Source organism: Madurella fahalii (assembly GCF_045866475.1).
Source record: "Madurella fahalii IFM 68171 DNA, scaffold_2, whole genome shotgun sequence".
NCBI classification, from domain to species: domain Eukaryota; kingdom Fungi; phylum Ascomycota; class Sordariomycetes; order Sordariales; genus Madurella; species Madurella fahalii.
Genome location: NW_027263972.1, coordinates 5,676,107 through 5,700,200, shown reverse-complemented (window position 1 = coordinate 5,700,200; position 24,094 = coordinate 5,676,107). Strand labels below are relative to the sequence as shown.

Below are 24,094 nucleotides of genomic sequence, written 5' to 3'. Positions count from 1 at the left end.
GAGGGGGAGTGCGCCAAAGGGAGAGGTATCTACCTTGCTTGCCACCGAGGCGGCCGGGAGGCGTGTTCCAAACGCCATAGTGATCACTGAAGAGCTGTGCTGCCCCGTTGAGCACTGCGTCTGTGATATATTCGGACTGAAATTCTCTGAAAATCTCGGTCTTTGTGATATTGGGAAGATGCTTGTGGTTCGCCCTCTTCTCAAGTTGAGGCGGGACAGAGAAGGTGACTCTTCTTGCCATCTCATCGGCGAGGAGGCCCCTGAAACCCGCTTCGAATGGATGTGAGATGCCGGCCCCTCGGGGATCCAGCCAACAGCTCCAGGCTCCACAAGCCCCGCATGCCACAAGGCCAAACAGCAACTTGCCCACCTTCCCAACTCTCTGAGACACACAATATGGTTATAGTACACCAGTTCCGTACCAAACGAGACACCGAACCAAAACTGATACTTACAGATAGCGCCCAAAATACATGATGCAATGGACAATACCGATGCTGGGATAGAGGCTGTTACCCGACAGCGTAACTTGCAAAGCCCATTTTAGCAAGTCACTATAGACCTCATTCTATATCCAGAGCCGTACATTCTACAACGCACAGGCTACAGGGACTTTTACAACCTCTGCCCCCAAGCTAGAAGAATGGGGCTATGTGTGTGTTAGGGGTTATTCCTAATAACACCGAAGAAGGTAGGTACACGATTCACCGAAGTCATGACAGAATAGTGCACACTAAACAACCTATATTGTAATAGGAGACTGATCCTTAGAGATCAGAAGCTAAGTTCTATCGAGGAGTTCTCCCATGTCTTGATATCCTCCAATTCATGATGTCATCTCTCACGCTGGGTTTCGAACCCTGCGTACAGGTCACATGATAGTGTGCTAGAGACCACCTCCGCGATGATGATATTTATCTCTCTCAACATCATGGCAAACACCCGTCCTCAGGATCTTCCTTGTCTGTGCCGCAGGCATATCATCTCGGTTATAGAACCCAGCCCTACATAAGTTTGCACGTGTAGGTACGACCTGCGAATCAGAAAACCGCTGAGGATTTCAAAATGCAGTAGAATAGTCAACTACACCAACTGGAAGCATGTCAAAAGCCTAATTACATCTAGAGTTTCTTTTCCAGTACTCTCTTTTCCGGCGTCAAAACCCAGTTCGGGGAATTGACCATGGGATAACTCAAAGGCACAGACCAACGGTTGTATTGACGGCAAATAAGCCACATTCAGCGTGGCGCAGGCTAGGGCTAGTAAGGGCACCAGCCACCCTTCGTCATTCAGATGCCAAGGCGTGCCTGCGTTTGGCATCTTTCGGCCCGCATGATCTTGATGTTTGGTCGTTCCACAACCACAGCGAAGATCGGTATCTTATATCACATGGATGCACAGCACGCATGCTACCTCCCATGCAGCTGCCACCCGGGCTGGTGGCGGGACACAATTGTGAGATCTCCGTCGTTATTTCGTTATTTATTAATCCCGCTGCAAAACCTGTCGTGGGTAATTCTGCGCTATCCCCGCATCACCTAACTGTGTACATCGGCAACGAGCGACGCAGCACAGACCCGCAACTCACGTCTCGAATGACCACCCCGCCGGCAAAACGAGAATTGTCGATCGGTAGATCGCTTGAGATCATTGGGACGGTTTCCTGCCCACCAGAGCCTCCGTTCTCTGGCTCTCGAAATGAGGACCGGCGAAACAATGCAAGATCACGTTTCAGTGTCTGTTCCGGCTTTTGGGTTGTTAGTCGTCTTCTCAGAAACAGATTGGTGTGCCAACACCGTCATTTTTTGATTTAAATTACCCCAGAAAAGGGGAAAACCCCTTGTGGTCCCTGCAGTGCGAAGAAAGCCGCCCGCCCCAGATAAATTGACAGGGGCAAGGGGTTCAACATCTGGCAGTGTGATTGGTTGACCTGGATCTTGGAGCCGAACAGAACCGGGAACCACCGCGACGCAAACCCACGAGTGGAACTGTTTCAGCCTTTTTTGGCGCCCTCGTCAGATCCCAAGAGCGCCTTGAAGCCCCTCCCATTTCGTTGATTCGCACACCCCGCTGCGTCCCCAACGGTCTGCGGCGCCACTGAAGTCATTAGAATTCCCCTCGGCTATTATCACGCGAACCCACACACTTGACTGAAGGTCGCGACATGGCACCATTCTGGACATTCTGTGAGATGAGTAAGATTAGTTTTGCTAGGCACGAATTTACTGTGGCAAGGGCGGCGTGGAACATCGTGGGGCGCGACAGGATTTAACAAGTCCGAGGGAGCAATGTGCGGTGAGCTGCCGTCCATTCCGCTGGTGGTCTGTGATGGGTTGGCAGCCACCGCAGGGGAGTGGTATATCCATTTTGTAGCAATGGAAGCGGTTATGCCGCTAAGTGCAGTGTATAGGGGTCTTTCGTCAACAGCCAACGTGCCATCCCTCGCAGTAATATTTCGTCGGCAGGGAGATCCATTGACCAACAAGGCGTGGAGTGGGCAGCCATCGTTTCGCAGGCCTAATGGCTCCTTGGCGCCGGGTAAAGCGGATTTGGGATCGCACGTCAGATTTCACGTTCCTGGATTAGCCAGGCACGAGCCCTGCGGCATATGCGCGCAATCCCTGAGGCGTCCCCTTAATCCCAGTGCTCCTGCCCCAACCAGCCAACCAGGGGGCTCGGTTCCGTGGCTGGGTGCCGCTTCAGGAAAGTGCATCCTGCGTGCCCCAGGCAAAGGGGGGGTGCCTTCCCCTGGCGGTTTCCCCGTAATCCCAAGGTCCCAAAATTGGGTTATCTTCAGGCCTCTGCCGTCTCTGCCGCCCCCCTTCCAGAGGACTTCCTTTCTTTCGCCTTTTGCGCCTCGTCTGCCTCGTCGATTCTTTTCGACTCTTTTGACCCGTGTCACTCACTTTTACACTTTCAGACCCCAATCGGGGCACCACGTTCCTTACCTTGCGCTGACGGCGTCGACTTCTCATATCCACTCATTTACCTCGTTTTTGTGTTGATCGCGGATTTTCGTTTCTCGGTTCGGTATCGTACGTTTCGGAGTCTGCCGCTCGACGACACATCCATCCGGCCAGCACCGACACCTCTCCGGACCAGAAGACCGGAGAAACTGGGGGACTAGGCAAGCAGTTCATGGTCATCTTCGACACGTTTCGACTCTTCTCGCGCTCTTTAACCGCTTCTTCACATCACATTTAACCCGAAAGTCACTCTCCGGGATTCGGCAAGATGAGAGTCGACACCCAGCTGGCGATCCTCGCCTCGGTGAGCGGAGCCGCCGCCTTCTGGCGCATGGAGTGCCGCGGCCGTGTTGGCATGGCCCGTCTTGACCCTCTGGTCAACCCCAACACCGTGTCGCACCACGCCCATGTGATCCACGGTTCTTCGGGTAAGTGATTCGGCGAGTCGGTGGCGTCTCTATATTGCGTTACAGACACAGGGCCTTGGCTAAAGCCGCTATGTGTTGCAGGCTTTAGCGAGAAGTCAACTTATGAGGACCTCGCCAATGCCGACTGCACCTCGTGTGCTGTTGTCGAAGACAAGTCGGCCTACTGGACGCCAAACCTCTATTTCAAACACGCCAATGGCACTTACGAGGCCGTCCAGCAGGTGGGAGGTATGCTTGCGTAAGTTGCTCCCCCCCGTTTGGCCGTCCGATCTTCTCCAAGCGCCGTGCGCTGACTGCCTGCTAGCTACTACTTCCTCTTCCCGGACGCTGCGAACCCCGCCTCGGGAATCAAGGCCTTCCCCAACGACTTCCGCATGCTCGCCGGTGACACCAACCGCCGAAACTACTCGATCGCTGGGCTCAGCTTCCTGGACAAGGACCCGGAGAAATCGCTCTGGGCGCTGCTTGGCCAGACGTCTCAGAGCGATCTTGCACAGCGCGCGGTTGGCTTCAACTGCCTCAACTACAAGAAGGCTCCAGAGGGAACTTTGTATCGCCACTACCTGCCAGAGAAGGCGTATCTGGATGCGAACTGCGCCGATGGCGTCCGCTTCGAGATCATGTTCCCCTCTTGCTGGAATGGCAGGGACATTAGCACACCCAACCACAAGGACCACGTAGCCTACCCGGATCTCGTCATTAATGGTGCCTGCCCCAAGGGTTACGACGTCAAGTTGCCGGGTCTTCTGTACGAGACTATCTGGGCCACCAACGCATTCGTTGGTGTTCCTGGCGAGTTCGTCATCTCCAACGGAGATACTCAGGGTATGTCAACTCGACGCTGGCGAGGCTGCTTCTTATGCTAACTGCATGAAATGCAGGCTTCGGTTACCACGGTGACTTTATTAGCGCCTGGGACGAAAAGTTCCTTCAAGCGGCTGTTGAACAGTGCACCAGCGATACCGGGAAGATCTCTGATTGCCCCCTCTTCACGATCCAGGACGAGAAAACGCAGAACCAGTGCAAGATGCCCACACCGCCCATGGTCGCAAGTGAAAGGATCGAGGGTGTAATTGGCGCGTCCCTTCCCGGCGGTGTTGAAATCCACTACGGTCCTGGCCCGGCCAACGGCCACAATCCTTCCGAGTCCAAGCCTGTTCCGGTGCCGAGCGTTGGCTACTCAGCCGGCGAAACTGCCTCGGGTTCGAACTACCTTCCGGGCGGTGTGTTCAAGGAGGAGCCGACCACAGCTCCCGACGTGAACGCCCTTGCGCAGTCACCTCCTACCCCCACTCCTACCCCGTCGGATCCTCCCGTCCCCGAGGGATACGAGCTTGTACGCACCGACTACGTCACCGAGGGCAACACCGTTCGCAAGATTATCGTTCTCGAGACGGTCGAGTATGTCATGATGGCAACCGAAACCGTCACTGTGACGAGTACCTTTGGGCTTCAGAAGGCGCGGCGCGAGCTGCAGCACCTGCACCGCCACGTCCACGGATCGCACTAAGAAGTGGGTGAATCCACAGGTTTGCCCTATGCAACCAGTCGCCTCGGGGGCATTTCGTTGCACATATAGGACAAACTCAATGGCTATATTTTAAACTACTAGTTCGCCTGTTTTTTCTACGCCCTCGGGCGTCTTGGTTTCGTCGTTGATATTTGGGATCAGGAAGGTGGTCAAGACTTGGAGGACAGGTCTGACGGCCCATTCAGGCGCCACAGATGGGGGGCGGGATGGTTGCTGCCCTGAATGAGAGGAAGCATTTTTATGATCTTGCCAGAATTGCATTTGTGGCGATGCATTGACTGCTGCCGCTTGACGCATCACGGGGATGGTGTTCAGGTGTTTTACTTGGGATTGCATTGTCAAGATACCACTATCTCTGGTGCCCCCTGGTCTTAACTCCCCCCACTATTTGCAGAGTTTTGAGTCCACCATGTTTGTGTGAACAACGCTATGAGTTGCCCTTGGACACGAAGCCCTTGAACCAAATCCCAGTGGCCTCGAGCGTCATTTCCGAGGGAACGGTTCCGGGCTCGATTGACAGTAAACCAACCATGGTGTTTGCCTAACAGCGGACATGTTGAGATTGGCGTTCATCAATCTCTCGCACCCAGCCCTTCCTCAACTCACAGTCGACAACAAACAAACCATTTCGAGCCCACCATTTCCAATTCATCATTCCGGCAATGTGACCCATTTCAATTGCCCATAGATTCATTCATCTTCATTTGCGCCGTTTCTTTCACCAATCGAATTGCCACAATGTCTCAGCATAACTAGGCGGGACTGGAATGGCGTCGCCCAGCACAACTCATTCCACAACATACCAGGTCGGCCAGTCGGCCGACCACACCACCCACCATGCAGATTCCAGCCGGTGAATGAGATAATGTTATGGCTTGGCTTCGAATATCTTGTTTTCCTTCTTTCCCATCGGCTTTGCTTCAACCATCACCAACACACTCGCTGGGGTCGAGGTCTAGGACGCGGCCACAGACTCAGCAAAGGCACGAATGCAACCGAGTAGTCCCTGTTGAGGTTTCATCGACGACTAGATATTCTATCTTCTTTACGTTGTTGTAAAGAGCAAGAGTGCAACCACGAACCTCTGCGCCAACACTTGATACTACAACGGGACTGGGAGAGATACGCCAATAAATCTGGTAAGATGGTCTCCCCAAGTCACTCGCCAACACCATCCTCCCACTCCAAAGAGCTGGTCCGCTCACTTCCGAATCTCGTTGGCGTCGTCCTGCCTTGCACCTTGGTCTTCCTCGTTGGTATTGGCCTGTTTATTCTGTGGCTCTTGCGTCGGCGGGCAGCGCGCCGTCGCGCGGTCCTCAACGGGGAAGCCATCATCAGCTCGGATGGTAGCCGCTCGTCGGAGGAAGCGAGAGGCGCGCGGCGGAAGCTGCGAAAGGTGGGATCCGCGACAACATGGCCGGCACCCAGGCTGCAGCAGGACGATGACGATGCGGTCCCGCTCCGGCATAAATCGTTGCCAGTCATCCCGAGGGCGTTTACGGGGAATTTCAGCCGCAGCCAGTCGTGCAAGTGGCCGTCACCGTCGGCGACATCGGAAATCAAGACCTGTCGGAAGAAGCCTTCTTGGATTGACGAGGACGCTCTTCACGGGCCGAAGGTGAGCGGGTATCGGGCAGCTCCCGAGAGGAAAACAATGACCCGCGGGTCGTGGCCGTCGAGGAACAGGGCGCCCACTCTGCCCAGGCTGCACCATACCATTCACGGCTATCCGGTGGCGGAACGACGTGTTGACGAGGCCCTGATGAGTGGAGGCATCCAAGCAGGACCGGATTATGGTCAACTACGCACGTTTGTGAGGGTACTACCAGAGCCTCCTAAGCCCGCCCTCGTTGCAGACAAGGACCGACGTATCGTCAGGCCATCTGTTAGTATGGGGCATGTGTGTGCGAGCGACAGCTCTCGGATACCGCAACTGGTCCCAAGTCGCGTTGGCGGCTCGGTCCAGTCTTTGCCCAGGACACCATCGAGACCAAGAGTCCGACATCAGTCAGCGGACCCCACCCTCACTGAAATCTTGAGGTCAACGGAGGAACGACTGCTTGAAGGAAGCGTCAGTGGAACGATTAGAAGTAACAGGCTGACAGCATCGCCCACCAAGGTGCCTGGGCCTCGAGAGTCTGCGACCAAGGCGTCCCTCCTCAGGACGCCAAGTCCAAAGAAGACCGGGCGCAAGCGACAGAACTCGGTGCAGTCCGCGTCTTCTGAGACGGACAGTCTCCGGGGTGAAGAGTGCACCGTTTCCCATGGCTCCTTTGGACCTACCAGCCCAAGCCGGAATCAGAGAAAACAAGAAGCGGGAAGACAACCTTCGCAAGCTCAGTCTGTGCGGAGCTCAATCTCCTCCGAGCTGTCCACTTTGTACAGTGAAGATGAGATGCCCGAAGAAGTCAAGAGAGCCATAATACCTCTCGCTGGCTTCGTCGTGCAACCACAACGGGCTGCAAACGTCCGCCCGCCGACCATGGATGACCCTTTCGTGTCTATGCCGTTGCCGCCGTCAGCATCTAGAACATCAGTTGCTCAGGGATGGCCGGCAAAGCAGTACAGGGCTCAAGACCTCTTCCGCGAGAGCCTGGAACGCTCGGGGTATCTCCGCAGAATGGCGCCCGGCCAGCCCGCGGCTCAGCCGTACCAGGGCCTCATTCTTGCGCCGCAGCCCCTGACATACTCCACGAATCCTGGTTCCCTTCCCGTGAGTCCAGGTTCGTCCCGCAGGAGCTCAATGACAATACCCAGTACCATGCAGCCGTATCTCGGTTACTACACATCGTCAAGGGCCTCCGAGCCTCCGCCGTCTCCAACGCGGCAGTCGCCCTCTACCAGAAGCCCCAACGGGACGCTATTCCTTCGCCTAACCAAGACAAGCACGTTGAGCACAATTCCCTCACTTCCACCACCACCGGCTCCAGAATATCTCGCCGCTCTCAGGGAAAGAAGACGCAGGACTATGTCGCCGGCAAAGACGGTGCAGGCACCCCGGGACAGCATGCGCCGCTCCGCCACGCTGCTGCTCCCTTCTACCGAGCGGCCATCACCTTCAAACCGCCGAGTATCCATCGTGTTGCCCCTGAAACAGCATAAGTCGCCGCAGAAACAACAACAGAAAGACCAAAACCGCCACAGCACGTCTTCAACCATCTACCCCCAAGACGTCAATCCCAGCAGCGCCCCTAGCGCTCCTCCCATCACCACCGCCGCCACTACCAGGACACCTGCAGCCGCAGCTGCCACAGACCTCAACCTCGCCAACTTCCACGCCAACTCCCAACTTGGATTTCCCTACCCGGCACCTCTCACCCTCTCCCGCGGTAAGAGCAGCTCTCACTCACCGTCAAATCTCGCGCTCGTGTCGCTCAGCATCGCCAACACCCACACCAACACCAACATCAACACCGACGAGAACAGGAACAGGAACAGTCACAGCGACAATGACAATGGCAATGACAAAGCGAGCGATAACCAAGCCAGCGACAGCGATAGCGACAACGACAACGACAACGACGTCCCCTTACCGAGGTCGGCGGCAGGGGCGGCGGGGGCGGCGGGAGCAGAAACAGCAACCATCACCCTCGCCTCGGCCATCGCCTCCCTCCGGCGCATGAACAGCGGCATCAGCAACGTCTCCAGCCTGCACAGCATGTCAGACCGGAATCCCACCCCGGCACCGAGCACAGCTAATGCTACTACTACCACTACTACTACGGCTACTGGTGGCGGTGGGGTTGCGGCAATGCCGGAGAGGGGCGGGGCGATGGGGAGGGGGAATGAGTCGCCGGGTATCGGTCCTGCTGGGGTACGAGGAGGCGGTGATGGTGGTGGCAATGATAGTATTGCGACGAGTCCGGGTGCAAAGAGGAAGAGTATTACGGTGGGGACGAGGAATTATTTCATCCTCGGCGGCGGTGGGAGCCCTGGGGCCCAGCGGAAGAAATGTTCGAAGAGAGTTAGTTGGGTTGCTGGCGGCGGTGGTGGGGGTGGAAGTACTGGGAGCGCGGAGTCGCCGTCCAAAAGGCGTCGGCCCGGGGGGATGATGCATCCGCATCCGCATCCGCATCCACATCCTTATCGTCATCACCGGAGAACGGCGAGCACGGTGCTGAGGATGCCGTCGTCTGGGGTTTTTGGCATTGCGGCGCGGGAGGAGACGGAAGGAAAGGAGAATGATAATATCAATGATGGTAATTGGGTGGATGGGTTCAAGATGGCCAGAGGTGAGTTTACCTTTGAGGTGGACGATAATAATAATAATAGGAGTAGACTGGGGTTGAGGGACGGGAGTGGAGGGAATATCCAGGCACCGCAACAGCAGCAACAGCTGCAGCGGATGGCCATTGCGTGGAAGACGGTGGATTGGAACGGCTCTGATACGGCTGGATTACAGGAGAGATGTGGTGACAGTCCGTCGAAGGGGAGTCTGAAGAGCGTGGAGAGCTTGGGGTTGTACGATCGGCAGGGGTTTCTGATTGCATCGTCGCCGGTGAAGGGGGCGAGTCCTGGCTTGAGGGTGTGAAAGGGGGCGTGTAATATTGTGTAATTGTTTGCTTGCTGGTTCTGCTTCACACTGTGATGTCTTTTTTTTATGTAATTTTGCCATGTTGAAGCTGGCGTTGCAATGATGAACGAAGAGTCTTTGTCCGAGCATTATTATATGCTGGCAGGTGCTGCCAGCCGTCACTTGCTTAGCTACCCCGACTTTGGACCACACTCAACTCACTCCACCCCTTCAACTCCAAGGCTTACAATCACCACTCGCCTCACCAGCCACATAACCCCCTAACACACCTTGTATCCCTTTTGTAGTGTAGCGACGCTAAAACTCACCATGCCTCCCCTCCCCCACCCAGCCCTCCCACGGCTCATAACATACTACCAAACGCACCACACCCCCTCGGGCCAACACATCTCGATCCTCCCCCTTATCCAGCAACCAAACATCTCCCTCACGCACGTAATCCTCGCAGCAATCCACATCAACGAGGACCCTTCGGCCCTCACACTAAACGACCACCCCCCGTCCCACCCACGCTTCACCACGCTCTGGGCCGAGATGCGGGTGCTGCAGGCATCGGGGATCAAGGTGCTCGGCATGCTGGGGGGCGCGGCCAAAGGGAGCTTCACGCGGCTGGACACGGAGGACGAGGCCACGTTCAACCAGTTCTACGAGCCCGTGGCGGAGCTCGTCCGCGCGCGGTCGCTCGACGGGCTGGACCTGGACGTTGAGGAGGACATGTCGCTCGGCGGCATCATCCGGCTCATCGACCGGCTGCGGGCCGACTTTGGGCCGTCCTTCCTCATCACGCTCGCGCCCGTGGCGTCGGCGCTGCTGTCGGCCAAGCACAACCTCTCCGGGTTCGATTACGAGGCGCTCGAGGTCATGCGCGGGGCCGAGATCGCGTGGTACAACGCCCAGTTCTACTGCGGGTGGGGGGACTGCAGCAACCCGGCCATGTACGAGATGCTGCTGGCCAAGGGGTGGATGCCCGAGAAGATCGTCGTGGGGCTGGTGACGAACCCCGAGAATGGCTCGGGGTGGGTGCCGTGGAATATGCTGGGGAGCGTGCTCCCGCTGCTGGCGGGGCGGCACCCGCGGTTTGGCGGGGTTATGGGGTGGGAGTATTTCAATAGCTTGCCGGGGGGGAGGGAGAGGCCTTGGGAGTGGGCGAGCGCGATGACGGCGCTCTTGAGGGGGAGGAGGATGGGCGGGATTGAGGCACCGGGGTTGGAGGGCGGAAGTAAGCAGGCTGGAGGAAGTAATACCGCGAGGGAGGTGGATCCCGATGACGGGGGGGATGAAGGGATGGTGATAACTCCGCCCGAAGAATTCGAGTATCACTCTGATGAGGGAGGGCGGGAGGCATAGGTTACGCTTCCGCCTTCTGGTTCAAAGGGTGAGTAGGTCAGCCCCGTGTCGCATTGCGTCTCTAGAGTAGACGTATGAACTCCCGTTCGCCTCTCGTAGACCGCTTCTCGGCAGACAGCAGGGAGAGGGATTTACTCCCCCGCCTTGAACACCAGATATCACCCAGGCAAACCATGCCGCATCGCAATCCTAAGAGAAGGACTTCACTGCGTAAAAGGAGCGATGCCAAGGCCCCGACCTCTGAAATCGGCTTCATCCTATTTCGTACGAGATGAAGGAGACGGCAGCTACTAGCTTGCGGGATAGGCCTATTTTCCGCATAAGAAACACACCGTCGTCTCTTCTAGAAGGTGTTCTGATGCAATCGTCTCTTTGTTTCCCTGGAGCTTTGAAGCGGCGAGAGCTAATTACGTCAAGTGCCCAGATCCCTTCTTGCGATACCCTACGTAAGCGGGTTTCAATTTACGACGCAGCGAGTCAACAAACGAGATTGCTTCTAAAATCGTAAATGACATGAGCCGCAGGAAAGCAAGGCGGGTACGGTCCCAGAAGCTCTCAAAGAACGATCGTGCGGTTAGTGGTTGAACTGTGACGACAGATGCGGCGATACGGGGCGAACGGGCTGATGTCAGAGTCCTCGGGAGGGTAGCGGTCATGATGTGATGGATCTGAGAGACGAGATGAAAAGGAAGAGGCGTGATTCAATATGTGGTCGGACATCACGAACACAGTGTTAGGTCTAGATTCCGCGGGCCGCTGCAAGGCGAGCTTATTTCCTTACATTCGCGTTGTGGGTCATACGAATACTGGCTGTCTACGCAGTATGGTGCTCGTCTTGCGCAGTACACGTAGTATTGAGGAGGCTAGAACGGTCTCAGTCTAGCTCGATGGCGCCGGTTTGGTAAAATGACCGTGGCTAACTAAATCTAGACGGTCTTAGCTTCTTGCCCATAAATGCACCCCGGTTTTTAATTTTGCAAACTGTTTCTTCCTTTTCTCTTCCGTATTCTTCGTCTATTTTTGCCGGTTTTTTATCGTCTCAGATTTCTTGCCTAGTATATTTCCGTTTTTTATTATTTATTTCATTATCTAGTTGTTTTTATCTCATGTTTTACTGCATCCAGAGGCCGTGGTTAGAAATGGTGATACGTTTGGACAGCACAGTTAGTTTATCCACCTTCGGCCCAAACTGAGCTTCCCCGCCATTTTGTGGAGCATACTCCGTTGCTCTTCCCTGACAATCGGAGACGCTGACATGGGTCCGGTTCCCCGCTGATGTCATAGGTGTGCAGGTACCTCTCGGGTGCCACCGGCGACGAAGCTGGCTTCCCCGACAGACGTCGTTTTTACCACGTCTGCTCTTCGGTTGTTGCTCTGGTGGCCGCCAAAATGTCGGCGTCGAACGCCACCAACCTCGCCTGTTCACCGAATTCTCGAGAATGTCCTCAACCCAGGAGTGGTATGTCGTAAATCTCGGAGTCACCACCGACCCCTCGGACAACCTCCCGCCCTCCGATTGCCAAGTCCCTGTGGGCATCATCTCTCTCTTGTTCTCGGGCCCGGTGCCCCTGTGTTGGCATTTCCAATGCCTCCCGTCCAAGTATGCCGCAGGCCGCAAGAGGGTTTATACTAAATTGCCGCACTTCACGGCCGGCTTGAAATGGTCTCAGCAGGGTGGTCAGTTATCGTGACCGAGAACTGCCATGCTTTTTTTGCGCCAGTGCTGCCGGTCTGCCAAGTTTTCCCTCCTAACAGAGAACCCCTCTCTTGGCCATTGGCTCTCCCCTCCTGCATGCAGGGCAACAAAGCGCTGAGGGACCCTAGTTCTTGTGCGAACGAGCAAGGTCATCTTGGGTATACAAAAGACGGCGGCGGGACGCTGCTCGGCTGGTGGGGACCCTGGCGTTCTCGGGACGCTTTCCAAAGTACCAGTACGTCTTGTGGTGCCGCCCCGGACACCACTACGGGCATATATGCATTGTCAGTCCACTGACATCATGGCAAGCCGCTCGTAATTTCTTGTCCAAGGCGAGACTGCTGCGAATTGTGGGGCTCGGCTGCTTTGACCCCCGACCTTCCGCAAGCCTTGCCATGTATCTTGACTCGCTCGTAGACGTCGGGCGTTATGACATAGACTCCGTAACCGTTTCCATAGAATAACGGCGTTGAGTGGAATCGCGGAGCCGGAACACTCGCCCGTGTGTGGCTTTCCGAACTGCTAGGTGGCTCTCGGCAAACCTACCGTCATCACAGTTTGCCTCTTCCGTTTCTCCTGGGACGGCAGCGGCCGCAAAGAAGACCAATCATAGACTTGATCTCAACGTTCAGATATCCTCATGATCAGCAGGGTCCTTGCCATTCCTGGTTCCCCCGTCGCCTCAGACGATGGCTTACATTCACCGTTCACCCACCCTGCGGATGTTATGACATCTCGATTTCGGGCCACTGACAAGAGTCACAGCGGCGACGCTGGATGTATGCCCGTGTAACACATATCCCCATGACAAAGAAACATGAGTGCCACTTCATGCAGAAACGTCGTGGATCAGGCCGATACGCTCAGCCGGTGGCGAACGGACCACTGGGCTGGCTGGTCGCTTCAATGGCGGGGACTTACGCCATATCCGGCAGGGTCTGTCAAGGCCATCCATGCGCATCACCGCCGATCAGTGATAAAATGGGGTGAGGTGCGGTTTAATGTTGCAACGGTAGAGCGCTCATCCGCGAGCGTGGTGCATGTCGGCGGCGGGCTGGCCTGTCGTGCCTCTGCGAGATTGGTGTCAGGCTGCAGATCAGAGTGACGGAAGCAGACGAAAGAGAAATGCGAGGACCGCCCTTTCCGTAGCCCTCTCGTCTTTTTCGCCCATGGCGCTACAAAGAAACCCCCACCTTTGGTCGAGTAATCTGCCACCCGCGCCTGGTCCCCCAAGGTCTCGCCTTATGAGATAAGCTCTCCAAACCCCCTAGGCGAAGCTCACCGTTTATAAAGCCTGGCCCAAAGCCCACTCTTTCCTCTGCCCTCCGTTTCTGCAGCGCAGCTTAATCAACTTCAGTCACGCGCACTCCAGTCTGGACGTCTCACCAGAGGGATCAAACAGGTTTTTCGCATTCTCTTCCTCTTCCAACATAGTTCCCTCTTCTGCAAATCCCCTCTCACACATACCGTTACCCGCACACAAACAATACAAATGTCGACCGCTCAAGGAGCATACTCGGTTTCAATGCCCCTGTCGCCGCCTCCCCCGGTCGACCTCGGGACATACTCCCGCTCAATGCACCAACACACGAAGCGGCAGATGGAAGCCATCTCCCAGTCGCCGCCGAGGTCGACACGACACGACCAACCGTCTCCGTCTGTCCTCCCGGACGGAGTCTCTAACCGGAGGCGGAATCCGAGCGAGTACAGTTATCAGACCTGACCACCCCGTAATGTCGGGGTGCGATAAAGCCTGGGCTAGCGAGCGTGCTTCTGAGATGATATTCTTAATGCTCTCTGAAAAGCGGAAAAAGAAAAAGAAAAAGAAAATAACGATCGCTCAGGCTCTCGGTCATTTGCTTTGCGTTGCGTTGCGTTACGGGAGAAGCCTGCTGAGGAGTGCTCATCCGGAAGAACATGGAGGACAGCATGGCATTGATGAGAGACATGACACGTGATGTATACATCGCAAGTTGGCGCATCTGGTTTGGGGACTTTTTTTTTTATTTTTATCTTTTTACTTCGCATCTGAGTTCTAGGAGACTCGGGCTTTTGTTGGTTTCCGCAAGCAAGGCGTTCCAAAGGACAGGATAGGATCAGCAACACGACACTGGACGGGATTGAACAAGTCTGAGCCGCGCCAGGATGACTGACAACGGGTCGACGTTGAGTGACACGTATATTCATGTTATCCGTAAATAAAGTCCACATAAGCTCTTTTGAGACTTAAGCTTTGCTACGCAGTAACTCGCTGCGGGCGGTACGGAATTTGTGCTGTAACGTTCGTCACTTTTGCCCGGCGGCGTATCCGGTCAGACGAGGGGCTGCTTTTTTTTGATGCCCAACAGAGCCGCATGGTCCTTTTTCTTCTTGATCTGCCTCTTGAAGCTGGGAGGCGCCGCCGGCGGGGGCATCGTATTTGACTCTGCCGCAACCAAAGGCGACGCGGGTTTCGAATCAGAACTCGACCCCGAAGCAACCCCATCACCAACCGTCCCATTCACACTCCCACTCCCACTCCCACTCCCACTCCCACTCCCACTCCCACTCCCACTCCCACTCCCACTCCCACTCCCACTCCCACTCCCACTCCCACTCCCACTCCCACTCCCACTCCCACTCCCACTCCCACTCCCACTCCCACTCCCACCCCCATTGCCATCCTCGTCCTCATCCATCACCACCTCCTCTAACATGTCTTGCCTCCTCGCAAACGCGAACGCCCTCCTCGCCGCCTCGGCGTCCTCCTCCTCCTCCTTCCGCCTCCTCTCCTCCGCCTCCCCTTCCCTCCCCAACCCTACCCCGACAACACCATCCAACAACGTGCCGCCACCTTCCCGCTGCGCCCTCTCCAACCTCGCATTCCGGCTACGGATCTCGTCCAGGGCGTCGGCGACGGCCATCTCGCGCTTGGCGTCGGCCGTCTTGGCCTCGAGCTCGGCCATGGCGTTGCGCTCCTCGGCGAGGAGGAGGGCGGCGTCACCGTCGCGCTCCATCATCTCGCGCTCGAGGCGGTCCAGCCGCTGCTCGTCCGTCTCCTCGGCCTCGCCGTCGGCCAGCCCGCGCTTCCACGGCTCCGTGTTGCGCTTGGCGCCCCGCTCCACCACGTAGTCCTGGTTCTTGGGGTCCGTCCGGAACACAATCTCGGCCGAGCACCGCGTGCACCGTATGTAGAAGCGGAACAGCTGGATCCCGAGGTACCGCTCGTCCGGCGGCGTCTCCTTGCGTGCGTTGAACTTGCGCCCCCGGTACCTGAGATTTTGTCGTTAGCATAGTTTTGCCTTGTCGGGTAGCGCTTTTGGGTCTTTCGCGCAGAAAAAGGGCGGGAGAGAGGGAGAAGAGAGAGAGAGAGTCGCAGTGACTGACATGTATTCACCGCAGGCGATGCAGCGAAGGGAGAACGGCGCCATGAGTCGGACGGTCTGGACTTTGGGCCCGGCTTGAGCTGCTCCCTTTGGCTTGCGAGAGCGGCCGACGAGGGAGGGGTCGAAGTCGGGGGGGTAATATTTGGTTAGGACCTTGCGTTCGGACATGGTGGCGGTGGTTGTTTAGGGTTTCGGCCGGGAATTGATGGATTTTCGTGGTCGGAACGATAGTGACACTATCTCAACCTTGTGGTTTGAGGATAACGGAAATTGTCAACGTCTAAAGTTTGGAAGAGTACCGGGTAGTTGAAGGGCGCCGATTGTGGTTACGATAAGGGAAGTTGTTAAGAGGCGCAAAGCGCTGATAGTAACGCCACTGAGGCTGAAAACCTGGACCCAATCAGCGCACGGCTGAGCAAGAAGAGGGTTAGGGTTATATTTACCAGGGGTCTGAAGCAGCCTACACAAGACTCCTTTCACAGCTCAACACCATAGCGATTTGCAAGTACTGGATACTGGAGTACACGTTGGGGAATCCCTAAACATTCGCTACAAAATTCATCTATCCCTGATCCCAACTTCCAACATCTCTGCCAACAAATCCCACTTCCCCGCCGCCTCATCTCTACTCGCCCTCGCCACGGCCCTCAATCCCCCAGCAACAAACCGCAAATGCCTCTCAAAATCCCCATGCATCTCCCTCAAACGCACAGAATACGGCCGTCCCTCATCCCCTGCGGCGCCTCCCTTAGTCCCCTTAACCAGGTACCCCTCGTCCTCATCTTCCTCTTCCCCGTCCTCTTCACCACCCCGCCCCATCATCATCTTCCGCTTAGCCTTAGCGGGCGACATGCCCTTAAACGGGGACCCCATGACGGACATGGACAGCCGTTCCACCTCGCGCTCCTCCTCTTCCCTCCTCGCCATCTCCGCCCGGTGGGCGTCCTCCACCTTGATGGCAAGATCAAAAATGTCGAGCATACACTCTCGTATGGGCTGCAGTTTGCTGCCCTGGCAGGACTCGCTGACGATGCGCGTGATGAAAAACGCGTGCACCGCTGCCATGTCGTCCACGTCCGCCGCGTCGCGCAGGTCTGCTCGAAGCCTTGCCGTGTTGGGCGCCAGGACGAGAGTGGTCAGGTAAGTTAGGAGCGTGGTGCAGAACCAAACGAGTTTCGTACGGAGGAGGTAGTATGTGGTAGCTGTTGTGCCAGCATTGCTACTGGGGGATTTGGAGATGGGGTATTGCAGGACTGAGATGGCGCGGCGGGTTTGTAGGAGGAAGGTGAATATCGTCTGGTAACCGTGGATCCCGTCTTCGGGCACCACGATCTGGACCGGCCAGCTGAGGCGGTAGTTGAGACGGATGGCGGGGAGGCTGAGGCGAACAGAGCTTCTGGAAGCGAATGCGCTGTGCGCTAGGCCGCGCGGCTCGAGCTCGGCTGAGAGCCTGGGACCGTCTATGCACGCCGAGAATGCCTCCTGAGCAATCTCGGTCAGGGTAAAGCGGTCTTTCCAGCTGCTGCTGAAAGTGTCTAGGTGTCGGAAGATGGACGACGCAAAAGCGTCCGATCTTGCGCCGTCAGACATTAGGTATATGTGTTCCAGGGCGTCGAGTGCTTGGGATAGCCCGTAGGCGCTGAAGAGCAGTTCTCGGAGTGTTGCGGCTGCGGTGTGGTGCTTACTCTGAATCCACCCGTGGAATGCAGTGCTGAAGAGCTCGCTGAAAGGAGCGAACTCAAGACTGGCTGGACAGACGGTCCCAAAGTCCATCTTAGGCTCGGCGCCAGTTCGGTATTTCCTCGTCGACCCACCCTGCTTCATGTGCTTCAGCACGACGATGCTCTTACCCGCCGTGAAGATGCGGTGGATAGCGGGCTTAAGGAAACGCGGCGCATAGAGAATGCCCTCTGGGGTTCGAAGTAGGTTAAACTGGCTTTTCCAGACTTGGGCCAACGGCAGCTTTGTTGGCGACTCGGAAACGAAGAAGGTCCGATCTCCGGGCAGCAGTCTCCCTTCTTCCATCCAGAGCCGGATGGGCTTCAGATAGACCTGGAAGCAGTCAAAGAAGATGCTACCAAGTAGCCGGTATGTAGCGCGTTGGCCTTGCAGCTGAGCCACCTCTACAGCATCGTATAGGAGCTCGAGGTACCGGAAGGCGTGGGTGTTTCGCTCTTCTTGCACCTGACGTACGATGTCTGACAGAGCATAGAGGGGCGTCAAAGTCGGGCCGAGTCCCTTCAGGACGCTTATCAGGCTTACAACAATATCCTGCTCTAAGGCGACGAGGCGGCTCTGGAACACTGCCAGTTCCTGGTCGAGCGTGTACAGGGCCGTCTGCACCGAGGCTTGGAACACTTGGAGAAGGGGTGATTGTTCTCTCGCTCTGGAAAACGCACGCAAGGGAGCAAGCTTCCGGCCGCATTCGGCGAATGAGGTTACCAAAGCTTTGTATGCGTCCCAGGAAACGCCGCAGAGTTGGTACCTTGTGATGGGGTTGCATTCGGCGTCAAACAAGCTCGTCTCAAGACCGGCTAGCATGAACAGAGCCTCACGAAGCAGTTGAGTCGTTGAAACGGGGATCTTCCTGATCCTTCCATCTCCCGCTGTTACTGAGGCATGTCTCCATGACTGGGTGTCTTGGATTTGCTCCAATAGCCCATCGCCCTGCGGCTTGACTGCCAAGTCTTGGGCGGTGCGCTGGTGGGTGTCTTCGGTAGAAGAGGCAGTGGTGAGAGACTCGAGAGATGTTACTGACGCCACGTCTGGTTCTTCCTCGTCGCTGGAGTCGGGAGCGTAGTCGACAAAGCGCCAGATGTCCCTTTCCTGTTTCCAGCCATCTTCTTTGGCAATGTCCCGCCAGGTCAGCTTGGGTGGCGCGTCCTCCTCCGGCTCAAGAAGGTGGTCTAGGTCGCTGAGGCTGGAGTTCTGGGCCGGTTGATCAGCAAGCTCAAGGAGGAGGTGCAGAATTTCGGGCGTGGTTTGGTTGCGATGCGGTTCTAGGGCGTCCAGCCGCATCCGTAAAGCGTCCGCAAGAGCTTCTCGGCCAACAACGTGGAAGCGCTCTTCCAGCCCATTCAGTCGATCTTGGACCTCAAAGTGATTTGTGCTGACAAATCTGTGTTGTCGCAGGCTGCGCAGCGCAAGCTCGCGACAGGCATCTCGTCTCTCTTGTTGAGCCTGGAATCTGCATCAGCAAGAAGCCGGAACGATGAGGCGGGAAAACGGGCGCACACCTCTGGGATGGCGGTGACAGCTGCAACGAGCTCATCAATCAAGGCTCCCAGGTGCGCAAGATACGCCATATTGCTGTCCCCTCCGGATTCGGCATTCTGCTAGTGTGGATGGTGACCGTCTCCCGGCCAGGCAATGGCGGGCCTCCCAAACACTGGCCAAGACGCGTAACCACTTTACGCGACAGGCACGTGGTTTTCTGGCGTCAACGCATATCAGAAAAGGCGACTTTGAGACCGGAATCTCCTTGGCATGAACCGATATCAGAGCACTTCATCAGGGCACTTCATGTGCCTCTCTGACTAGATAAACACTTCCCGCAAAGTGAGAGCAGACAAACTTGGAAGGCCAAATCCTATTTGTCAGATTCAAATCCATTGTTTGCAGCAACTCCCAACCGACCGACCGTTTGTTCAACCCCCGGCCGGAGGGCGCACGGGCTTCAAGGAGTCAAGGAGGCTCGACTTTAAGTAACGTTATCAGATGACATCAGGTGTCGTAGGCTCGCAGCGCCCCTTTTCCCCACCGAAATTTTGGCCCCCGTTGCATTGGCCCCACAAGTCCGATTTAATTGCCTAGGATCCGACACGCAGCGCATCGCAGCGCCCAGCAAAACCGAGAGCCCAGCCGACAACGCGCACGCGCAGACATAACCGGCTCGAGATCATCTCTGAGCACCGACGCCGTGGTCCGTAAATGAAGGACCCAGGTAACGGAAGTGGATGCCGGTAGATCTATCCCAGCAGCCAAAGACCGACCAGACCGAAAATCCGGACCGAGCCACCCACTTCCAGAATGGCGATCGCTCGCCCCGTGAGGGCGCTGGCGTTGGCCGCCATTGTGATGTGGTGCTTCTTCATATGGCAGATCTTTAAGCCATCAGTGCCTTTGCCGACTCCTCAAGGACCACATGAGAGGGATCCCAACCTAGACCGTAAGACATCCGACAACCCCATGCATCCGCATCACATGCTGACGGCGAACAAAGCTACGGGCGAGCCCGAGGGCATCCTAACATATGCATCCGACAAATACGCACCGGGTCCCGCCGGCACAGCGCGCATCAATGCCACGCTGCTGGCGCTGGTGCGGAACGAGGAGCTGCCTGGTATTCTGCAGGCGATGGGCGATCTCGAGAGGACATGGAACTCCAAGTTCAACTACCCCTGGACTTTCTTCAACGACGTACCCTTTACAGAAGAGTTCAAGAAGAAGACATCGGCGGCGACAAAAGCTGAGTGCAGATACGGTAGGGACATGCCCGACAAGTTTATGAGAGATGCGGCAGGGCTGACCCAGGACAGAACTAATTCCCAAGGAGCACTGGGAGGTGCCGTCATGGATCAACGAGGACCTGTTTAAGGAGTCGGCCAAGATCCTCCTGGAACAGGACGTGCAATATGCAGACAAGGTATCGTACCACCAGATGTGCCGCTGGAATAGCGGTCTGTTCTACAAGCACCCGGCGCTGGCCGACATGCAATACTACTGGCGTGTCGAGCCCAACGTGCACTTCTTCTGCGACGTCGACTATGACGTCTTCCGCTACATGCAGGACAACAACAAGACGTACGGCTTCACCATCAACCTGTACGATTCGCCCCAATCCATCCCGACGCTGTGGCCCGAGACCGAAAAGTTCCTCGCCGAACACCCCGAGTACCTGCACAAGTCTAACGCCATGGACTGGCTGACTGACAAGACGCGCCGGCCGGAGCATAACGAAAAAGCCAATGGCTACTCGACCTGCCACTTCTGGAGCAACTTTGAGATTGGCGACATGAGCTTCTGGCGGAGCAAGGCCTACGAGGACTACTTCAACCACCTCGACAGGGCCGGCGGTTTCTTTTATGAGCGCTGGGGTGATGCCCCGGTCCACAGCATCGCCCTCGGGCTGTTTGAGGACAAGCATCGCATTCACTGGTGTGTATTTCGAGTCATCGTCGGCATTACCACCGTGACCGCTGACAATACTTGCTAGGTTCCGCGACATTGGGTACCAACACATCCCCTACTTCAACTGCCCCAATTCGCCCAAGTGCAAGGGCTGTGTGACCGGCCGCTTCACTGACGGCGAGTCTTTCCTCTACAAGGAAGACTGCCGGCCCAACTGGTTCAAGTTCGTTGGCCAGGGTTGAGGTAGTAGCCTTGCGGCTGGGAAACTGAGACGATGCCGAGTCACATCCAACCCGGCAGCCGTAGACACAGGGCTGGCAACCTTCGGCCGATGTTTGCTGTACATGGGATACTGTCACGCTAGGGTTAGGAGTACCAAAGCATATGGACTGCAGGAAGGTGTCTGGCGCAGGCGGTTCATGATCATTAATGCTGTAGATTAATTATGAAAAGTCCTGGGACGAGGCGGTATGGATCGGTAGAGGTTAGACTTGGGAGCGGCAGCATGCGGGCATGCCAATAGGGGTTCGGCTGCCAGCGTCCACAGTGCCTTCTGAAGTACATTTGTTTTACGTTTACCAGTGCCTGGCGTTTATCTTCATCTCATTCCAGGGATAGATCACCGTCCAAACACCGTGACCACGCCCGAGGTGCCGCCAACGCAGAACTGGTCCCCAAACCCTCCCTCCTTCCACGCTATACAGCTCACCACGTTCTTACGCTCCTTCTCCCTGCCGTCCCTCCCAACCACCTTCTTCCGGGCATCATTCCCGCCGTTGCCGCTCCAGGGAATAGGTATCGTAGCGACCAACTTGCCGGTGAGCAAATCCCACGCCCAGACCCGGCCTACATTCCCTTCTCCTCCTCCAATGCCACCACCAGCACCAGCACCAGCACCAGTGCCAGTCATCTCATCTCCAACAACCACCCACCTTTCCCCTCCGCCGAGCACGCTCTGCACCCGCAGCTCCTCATTCCGCCACCCGGCATCGGCATACGTCCGGAGGCAGGTCCCGCTCCCCCGATCCATCAGCCTGAGCTTACTATCCAGCGTCCCGACGAGCGCCGTCCGGCCGTCCCTCGCCAGGCACAAGCTGGTCACGCTCGCGGGGAACACGTCGGTGACGCACCGGCCCATGCGGACGTCGTAGGCGCGCACGCGGCCGTCGACGCTCCCGGCCACGATCTCGGCGGCGCCCGTCACGCCCAGGCAGGTCACGGCGTCCCTGGCGTCCGCGAGCACCTGCACCGCCTTGCCGCCGCCGCCGCCGCCGGCGGAGCCGGACCGGACGTCCCAGATGCGCACCGTGCAGTCCAGCCCACCCGACACGACCAGGCCGTCGTCGGCCCCGGCAAACGCCACGCAGTTGACCCGCCCCGTGTGGCTGGCGGCCGTCGAGGCGGAGCCGAAGCGCCGGATGGTCTGCGCGGTGGCGACGTCCCAGAGGAGCACGGCGCGGTCGCCGCCGGCAGAGGCGAAGTGCGCATTGGACGAGGAAACCGAGAGCGAGAGGACGGCGTAGGCGTGAGCGGTGTAGGTTTGGATGAGGCGGCCTGGTGGCGGCGGCGGCGGCAGCGGCGGCGGTAGGGATGGACTTGGGGAGGAGGAAGAGGCGGGTTTGGCGGTGATGCTGTTGCTGATGCTGGAGGAGCTGCTGGTTGGGGAGGGGTTGTAGAGCCGGATGGAACGGTCGTCGGAGCCGGTAAGGATGTAAGTACCCGGAGAGGCAGAATAGGCTACTGCATGGATGGGGCCTGGGAGTGGGGGTCAGCTAGTTTTCCTTTGATAAGAGGTTGGCATCGGAGAATAAGGCGTCATCGTTTGAGGGAACGGGGCAGCAACGGAGGCCAGCCCCCAACCGTGTTAAGCGCTCGCCGGCTTAGCACGTTTTACTGCCATCTCAGCTTAGGGTGGCTTCGAACACGCTAGCGCTTGTGAGAGATGACAAAATTATCCCAGCCAGTGGGTGTTGATGCCAGGGCACCATCGCGGAGAATAGGAGCGCCCCGAGTTTCGGCATCTCTAATAACGGCAAAGAAAGACAGCAGGAAACCAGGCCCCCTCATCATAAACCACAGAGAACCTACCATTGGACCCGAGCAACTGGGCCACCGGCCGCGTGGGGAATGCCGCGCCGTGCTGGACCATGGCCGAGTTATTTCCTCACGGTTCTTGTTTTTGGCAGCGTCATCCCATCATCACACCTCAGCTTGGGCTGCCGACTCGGCGGTAATAAGGCTCCGGCTGACGATGCGGCACGCCCCTCTCTTGCGTGCAGCTTGCAGCGTGCTACCACAGCAGATGCGTTTGCAGCACGCCGTCGGCTTTTTGCGCTGAGTATAGGGTCCTTGAGATGGCCCGGCCAAAGAGCAGAGCCTCTCGGAAATACCGTGCGGGGGCGCTGCCCTCAATAGTGGCGTCTCAGCTGAGATGTCGATGCTTCTCCCTTGCAGGTGGTGGTCAAGTTATTCTTAGTGTATTTCTGGGCTCTCGAGATGCGACAGGTCAAATCGTTGATACCCTTAACCGGGGGGGGATTGAAGCGCTAGGATCAGTGTTTGGTGTGGCTGGATTGGCTGGTCAGATCGTGCCGTAACCACAGAGTAGCAGAGTGTACTAGGTAATTACGTGATTCATACGTCCACACCCCTCCGCATCAACCATTAACCTCTCCACGCACGCCCCGCAACAATTCCTTCTAGAAGGCCGCTAGAACCCTGCCTGCCAACCGGCCACAAGACGGCGGTAATGTGGCACGGGCAATTACACAGTCGCCGTCCCATGCGGCTACAATCAAGCAATCCCATCCCATGTTCCCAACAAAGTGACCGCGCCGTAGGGCTGCCTTGCCAACACGTGCACTTGAAATTGACCATCTGCACAAACGGGCAGACCTTCCGTTTTGCGGCCGCATCTGCGCGAATTGTGCGTGATACAGTTTCAACATATACGACACATGCCAAACCGACATGAGCAGGATCACCGGGGGTAGCACGATGACCGTCCGGTGCGTTATGGGTAACTGTTCCCGCTTGGGAACACTTAACATATTTGGCCATAAACCGGTAGCTAAAGTAGATGATAAACACAGAGCGG

At 56.9% G+C, this 24,094-nt stretch overlaps 7 protein-coding genes across 7 annotated transcripts; 4 read left to right on the top strand and 3 right to left on the bottom strand.

Annotated features, from left to right (window-relative positions):
* Nucleotides 1-3,234: 3,234 nt before the first annotated feature.
* MFIFM68171_04414 (uncharacterized protein) lies at nt 3,235-4,904 on the top strand (the record flags this gene model as incomplete). The annotated part of the gene is made up of 4 exons (XM_071059834.1): nt 3,235-3,394; nt 3,476-3,632; nt 3,699-4,219; nt 4,276-4,904. The coding sequence occupies 4 exons, from the start codon at nt 3,235-3,237 to the stop codon at nt 4,902-4,904; spliced, it is 1,467 nt and encodes a 488-aa protein (XP_070915935.1).
* A 1,165-nt stretch (nt 4,905-6,069) lies between these two features.
* MFIFM68171_04413 (uncharacterized protein) lies at nt 6,070-9,456 on the top strand (the record flags this gene model as incomplete). The annotated part of the gene is made up of 1 exon (XM_071059833.1): nt 6,070-9,456. The coding sequence occupies one exon, from the start codon at nt 6,070-6,072 to the stop codon at nt 9,454-9,456; it is 3,387 nt and encodes a 1,128-aa protein (XP_070915934.1).
* A 312-nt stretch (nt 9,457-9,768) lies between these two features.
* Nucleotides 9,769-10,806, top strand: MFIFM68171_04412 (uncharacterized protein; the record flags this gene model as incomplete). The annotated part of the gene is made up of 1 exon (XM_071059832.1): nt 9,769-10,806. The coding sequence occupies one exon, from the start codon at nt 9,769-9,771 to the stop codon at nt 10,804-10,806; it is 1,038 nt and encodes a 345-aa protein (XP_070915933.1).
* Nucleotides 10,807-14,814: 4,008 nt separating this feature from the next.
* Nucleotides 14,815-16,035, bottom strand: cwf16 (Pre-mRNA-splicing factor cwf16; the record flags this gene model as incomplete). Its single annotated transcript, XM_071059831.1, has 2 exons — nt 14,815-15,754; nt 15,869-16,035. The coding sequence occupies 2 exons, from the start codon at nt 16,033-16,035 to the stop codon at nt 14,815-14,817; spliced, it is 1,107 nt and encodes a 368-aa protein (XP_070915932.1).
* Nucleotides 16,036-16,425: 390 nt separating this feature from the next.
* Nucleotides 16,426-19,172, bottom strand: MFIFM68171_04410 (uncharacterized protein; the record flags this gene model as incomplete). Its single annotated transcript, XM_071059830.1, has 2 exons — nt 16,426-19,047; nt 19,104-19,172. The coding sequence occupies 2 exons, from the start codon at nt 19,170-19,172 to the stop codon at nt 16,426-16,428; spliced, it is 2,691 nt and encodes an 896-aa protein (XP_070915931.1).
* Nucleotides 19,173-19,896: 724 nt separating this feature from the next.
* Nucleotides 19,897-21,239, top strand: KTR4 (putative mannosyltransferase ktr4; the record flags this gene model as incomplete). Its single annotated transcript, XM_071059829.1, has 4 exons — nt 19,897-20,035; nt 20,090-20,350; nt 20,406-21,024; nt 21,083-21,239. 4 exons carry the CDS (start codon nt 19,897-19,899, stop codon nt 21,237-21,239), a joined length of 1,176 nt encoding a protein of 391 aa, XP_070915930.1.
* Nucleotides 21,240-21,616: 377 nt separating this feature from the next.
* On the bottom strand, nt 21,617-23,146 carry MFIFM68171_04408 (Mitogen-activated protein kinase organizer 1; the record flags this gene model as incomplete). The annotated part of the gene is made up of 2 exons (XM_071059828.1): nt 21,617-22,752; nt 23,086-23,146. The coding sequence occupies 2 exons, from the start codon at nt 23,144-23,146 to the stop codon at nt 21,617-21,619; spliced, it is 1,197 nt and encodes a 398-aa protein (XP_070915929.1).
* Nucleotides 23,147-24,094: the final 948 nt, after the last annotated feature.